Source organism: Aptenodytes forsteri, unplaced genomic scaffold, assembly GCF_000699145.1.
Source record: "Aptenodytes forsteri isolate BGI_AS27 unplaced genomic scaffold, ASM69914v1 Scaffold10, whole genome shotgun sequence".
In the NCBI taxonomy this organism is placed as follows: Eukaryota; Metazoa; Chordata; class Aves; order Sphenisciformes; family Spheniscidae; genus Aptenodytes; species Aptenodytes forsteri.
The window spans coordinates 2,502,612-2,508,625 of record NW_008794117.1 but is presented as its reverse complement, the minus strand read 5'-3'; the positions used below and the strand labels follow the sequence as shown (position 1 = coordinate 2,508,625).

At 44.1% G+C, this 6,014-nt stretch overlaps 1 protein-coding gene across 1 annotated transcript; it reads left to right on the top strand.

The window, feature by feature from the left end:
* The first annotated feature begins 69 nt into the window (after nt 1-69).
* PIGM (phosphatidylinositol glycan anchor biosynthesis class M) lies at nt 70-1,278 on the top strand. Its single transcript, XM_009276194.2, has one exon. It carries the CDS (start codon nt 85-87, stop codon nt 1,252-1,254), a length of 1,170 nt encoding a protein of 389 aa, XP_009274469.1. The 5' UTR covers nt 70-84; the 3' UTR covers nt 1,255-1,278.
* The last annotated feature ends 4,736 nt before the right edge of the window (nt 1,279-6,014 follow it).

Sequence of the window (6,014 nt, the reverse complement as noted above, 5' to 3'; positions counted from 1 at the left end):
CGGCCGGGGGTGGGCGCGGCGCTGGGCGCGGCGCTGCTGGCGAGGCTGGGCCTGGTGCTGTACGGCCTGCACCAGGACGGGGCCATGCGGGTGCGGTACACCGACGTCGACTACCGGGTCTTCACCGACGCGGCGCGGCTGGTGACCGAGGGGCGGTCGCCCTACCGGCGGGCCACCTACCGCTACACCCCGCTCCTGGCCTGGCTCCTGACGCCCAACGTCTACCTCGCCGAGGTCTTCGGGAAGCTGCTCTTTGTGGCGGGGGACCTGGCAGCTGCTGTCGTCGCCTACCGGGCCCTGCGGCGCCGAGGGGCCGCCGCCGGCCAGGCCTGCGGGTGCTGTGCCGCCGCCTGGCTCCTCAACCCTCTGCCCATGGCCGTCTCCAGCCGGGGCAACGCGGAGGCCCTGGTTGCGCTGCTGGTCCTCGCCACCCTGTACTTCGTGGAGGGGGGGAGCATAGGGAAGGCCGCAGTCTGCTACGGGCTGGCTGTGCACATGAAAATATACCCGCTGACCTACGCGCTGCCCATAGCGCTCCACCTGCAGAGCAAATGGTGCGGTGGGGAAGGGGCAGTGGATACGGGGTGTGACAAAAAAGCAAAGTTCACATTTGTAGGGTACCTCTGGCAGCTTTTTGTAAAGATGCTGAACCGCGATGTGCTGCTTTTTGGAACGGTTGCTGGATCTGTGCTGGCTGCCTTGACTGTTGCATTTTATCACCTCTACGGCTGGGACTTTTTGGAGAATGCCTACCTCTACCACCTGACCAGGAGGGATATCCGTCATAACTTCTCTCCCTATTTCTACATGTTGTACTTAACTGCAGAGAGCAAATGGAGTTTTGCCCTTGGGCTCGCAGCTTTCCTGCCCCAGCTGCTTTTGCTCCTGGTTGTGTCCGTAGCATTTTACAGAGACCTTGCCTTCTGTTGTTTCCTACACACCGCTATTTTTGTGAGTTTTAACAAAGTATGCACATCCCAGTACTTTGTCTGGTATCTCTGCCTTTTGCCCCTCATAATGCCTAGTGTTAAGATGTCCCGGTGTCGTGGTGTGCTGCTTCTCTTTCTGTGGTTTGTTGGACAAGGCCTGTGGCTCGCTCCTGCGTACTTTCTGGAGTTCAAAGGATATAGCACTTTTTTACTTATATGGTTGGCAGGCTTGCTTTTCCTTTTTATTAATAGCCTCATAATTGTTCAGATTATTTCACATTATCAAAAAGAAGCACAAGTTGCAAAAAAACTCAAACAGCAGTAATAAACAGGCCAAAATCCAGAAAGAGTACTGCTGTCTTTAACAAGGCTTTCCATGCTACCAGCACTTTGTTTGATACAAATGCGTGCACATTGTACTAAATTATGTTGTATGTAAATGATAGTTTAGGTATCGTATGTCAGGGCTGTGAGGGCACTGATTGGCCTCAGTTGCCTTGAGCGGCCCCAGTCCTGCCCTGAGCAGTGTCTGCAGATGTACCTGTCTGCCACGTGGACCTTGAAACTGCATTGTAACCTTCTCTCCAGCACTGTCTCCAGCCCTTACTCTGCTGCTCCTGATGGGACTCCCTGGAAGGACCCTGGACCAGTTCGTCACTTGCCACATTTGGGGCTATGATGGACCAGCACTCAGCTCCGCCTGCCATCTTCAGACACAGCGTGACTGTGCCCTGGTCAGTGAGGTTACAGCCTGTGCCAGGGTCACCCTCAGCTCCTGCTTGTACGCCTGCATGGAGCAGCCCCAATCTTCTTACTCCCTGACACCCTTTTTCCCATTTTTACTTTACTCTGTACTTTACTTGTTGAGGACTGTGGCCTCTGTCTAGAAAAACACAGAAGATTATAAAGGGTTGTTGGAGTCTTGTACATTCCAGTAAGTGGGCGGGGTGTTTTGCAAGGGTTAAGCTAATGAATAAATATAAGGCAATCAATATGTATGCTGGGATTTATTTTTTCTTTTCACAGTAATATTTTAGCTATACAGTGTTTGTGGCCTCTACCTGGTCTGTCTTCAGTGAAGTAGGAAAAAAGTGGTTATTTCATACAAGTCATTAACTATTTGAAATTTTAATTTATTTTAGAATTCAGATATGCCCGCTCATTCAGATACTTATTTTTGCCTTTTCAGTGCCGTTTGAATTTTTGAACATATTTATTCCCCTTGCCATGGAGGAAGATTTTTCCAAATACCTGTCTTGGATCACAGGGATGTATAAAGCAAAAATATTTGTGTTCCTTGCTGCCACAATCTAGAAAAGAGGCCTCTGCTTTAAACTGCAGTTAATTAACAGTTATTGTCGATGTTAACAGTAGCAAATGCAAAGAGTCAAAGTACAGCTAGAATGGCACCTGTGTCCCAAAAGCACGAGAGTTTATACCAATAAGTAATTGGAAATGCAGTTTCTCAGTAGTTCAATATCTCTACTATTAAAAATAAATGAAAAAGAAAGTGAAAGGAGTTGAGGAAGTGGAGCAGTTGCCAGAAGAAAAGGAAAGTTTTAAAATACGAAGCTCTACAACCTGTCAAAACGAGGTGTTTGTTCCCAGATGAGACACGAGAAGATGGGGAACTGAGTGTCAGGTGGTAGTGAGAGGAGTTCGGAGCCATTTCGGAGTCAATACTCTCTTCAGGAACATCCTACGAGAGGTCTAGTGTACACAGCCCTTGACAGAGGTGGAAACTGGTGATGTATTTTTTAATAAAAAACTTGAGTATAAATAGACATATGCCAAATTTAAGAATTTTCATATCTGCCTCAGCTTTTAGTTACATCCTATGGGAAGGTGAAACCCTCAGTGTGTAACGTGGAGCAGAGCTTCAAGGCAAGATAACTTCAACCACTCGGTGGGATTCCCAGTGTTGTCAGTGGGAAAGGATGTGGCTGAGTGGGTTTGCCTTCCAGGTTCACGCTTGCCATGCTGCTTCTCTGAATCCTGCAGTCTCCCAAGGCAGCCTTCTTCCCCAGGACTGCAGTGGCTCCCGGCTTTCTTATATACAGGGTTTTCTTTCCTTGTTGTAGTTCTGCCTCGTGAAGCTGGATTGCAGTGTTTTGATCTGTGAATTTTTCCCATTGCTTCTCGGCCCCATTGAGGTGGTTACGTGAAAGGAGAGGAAGCCCCTGAGCCCTAACAGCCCAGAGCCAAAGGGCATGTTATCAGGCGGTGTGATGATGTCCTTACACCGCTCTGGCCCAATTCAGCGGTTCTGATGTTGTGTTAGGAGGAAGGATGATTTCCCCGCTCAGAGCGGAGGGGGGTGGTTCTGCTCCCCCACTGGAAGGCATTCTGGTTTCCCCCACCGGTCTGCACTCACGCTCGCCTTCACATGGTGAAGATCCTGCCAGCCTCTTCTTTGTAAATCCAGAAATTGGATGAGACAACGGATATTCTTTTGACAAACTGTCTTGGTTTTTCGGGCAGGTCTTACAGATGTAGCACTGATTTCCTTCCCCTGGCTTTGCATGGGATGAAGGAAGAAAGGCTTGTAGCACCAGCTTGTCTACATCTTCCACAAGAGGTTTATCAGTCAAAAGACTGGTGGCACAAGCCGCTTTCACACACAGTTTAGTTTTATATTAGTCACTGAAATGGTTTGTATGTGCTATGAGTGTGTGAAGAGAAAGTGTCCCGTGTGGCTTTATTTTCCAAGGTAGTTTGACATGCCCAGTTAGTGTTTCACCAGAAGACTGAAGAGGCTCTTCTGTGCCGATACCTGTATTCACACCATCTCAGCGTGCAGGCAATAGCTCGTTTTCCCTTGCAACGGATCTTCTATTATCCACTATGCATTTTTCTGTTGCAAATAGCATGTTTTCTTCCCCCAAAGCAATGTTTCCTATCTCTTTAACAGACCCAATTACGCTGTTTCCAGACCTTTCCACTCTCCATTTCCCTCCCGCCCCCGGTTGGCAAAGAAAGCAAATGAAAGCCAAAAGGCATTTCCAGCTTCAAAAACCTTTCAAAAAAAAAAAAAGGCATTTTGAGTTACCGTGTTCATGGCAGAATTGTAATGTTGTTTTTTAGGTAAGAAGTAATTTCCTTATGACAAATGCATTCTCGATTCATTAATAGCTAAGTCATTTTGAGGCCTTCTGAAGGCAAGTTCTGTGGCAATAGGGACTGAAGAATACCTTCCCTTTGCAGGTCAATACCAGCCCTTCGGTGATGATTTGAGAAAGTTGTACATAAATAAGTTATTAAAAGGCTTTTATACAAACTTAGATTTACAGTCATCAATTTAATAATCCAGTATGAGTCCCTCTTTTTACAGTTGTTTGGTAAGCAAGCTAGTCACCCAAATGTGTTTGGGATTTAGAAATAATTCAGTGACTCATAAAAAGCTGGATGGGCGAAATGGACTGGAAGAGACAAACAGGAGAGATATCTGAGAGTTTAGATCTTGCAAATCACTCTAGATAGTTAAATGGAATTGAATAACTTTATTCACTGATAAAAAGCATTAAATCAAAATAGTTGTAGCTGAGTGCAGAACAAGTTCTAATTCATGAAGAAGTCACGGTGAGTAATTATAATGCCCTTAAAATTTACCAAATTCATTTCCTATGGAACATTTATTACTTTTGATGGTGTTCAAATTCTTTTGCTTAATGATTTTATGTCCATTTATCTTCTGGTAATTAGGAACTGAAGTGTCTGAATGCTAGCGTTCATTCCCTACCATGGGTTGCAAAATTGTAATGCTGTCTGTTTTTTAAAAAAAATGTTGAAGTGCCCAATGAAATGGGTCTCATTTGCACAAATTTTTCACATTGCACTGAAACCAGCCCTGAAGTGCAAAGTGCAAGATGTGAAAGACAAAGTGAAAAGAAGAAAAGAAATATCGAGACAAATAATATTTTTGCCTTGCTTTTTACACCGTAGCCTATAGTCCAAAGGCTCATGGCTGGATTCACAGGTGACTTTAGTCAAAGCTTCAGCATTTAACAATGATTTGCTGTGAAATTTATAAATGGAATTACTCAAATAACAAGGTAAACAAAAATATAGTAATAAATGTTTCATTAAGTTTTAGTATGAGTGTGCTAAATTACCATCTCTGACACAATAACCATGTACTTGGTCCTTACTAAGTAACTGCCCTGCCTGTGTTACTAGCATTGTATTGACTCCTGTAATAGTAAAGGCAGCAATTATGTGCTCTAAACTGAGCTCATTGGTTTTCTTTTTCAAAGAAACCTTGAAGCTTTTATATTTAACAGCAAGGGGAAACTCCAACATTTTTCCTAAGATTTTATAGAGAATGCAAATGTTAAAAGACAGTAAATTACAAGCAAACTGTTCCCTTTTTTTGGCTGAGAAGAATGAGGCATCTATTTTAAAAGGGCTGCAGAAATGCATAGTGAACACATGGAACTCAAAAAGTATATTCTTCATGTATTTCCCAAAGACAGCTGCAGATGGCATATCCTAATGATAGCAGCATTATGGAATAGGATTATCCTGAACTTAGGACAAACCCTTTACTCAGACTGAAACCCAACCACTCATGCAACTTTCTTGCTTAAGGGTGTATTTATGTGCACCATATGCACAAACCTAAACATCTACCTGCACATACAGGAGCAAAAAGAAAAGTCCCAGTCAAGACACCCTTGAATAACATGATTTTTCGGAGCTGCCCCCTGTAAAACAGGTTTCTTAAATGTTTCTTACATTCAGCACTCAAAATCTCTAGTGACTCTAAAACTTGAACCACATAAATTTTGATGCGTATGGAAAGTAAAAGCATATGCAGCAGGGATCTTGAGTTGTAATAGACACGTTCAAGAACCAGCTAATTCTGACTATATTTGAAGGTGCACATTCCACCAGCATCCTGATGTTCTTCATTACAACAATCCGCACTGGTCACTGTGTAGGAGCCTTGCTTCAGTCTTTATGCATGATGAATGAGGTCAGAGACCTACATTTTGTATTAGTAAAAGTATCAGAAAGTTAAAAATTTTTCTTGAAGCAGTACCATTGGTTGGTTTTTTTATAAACTACATTACTTTTCTGTAAAGA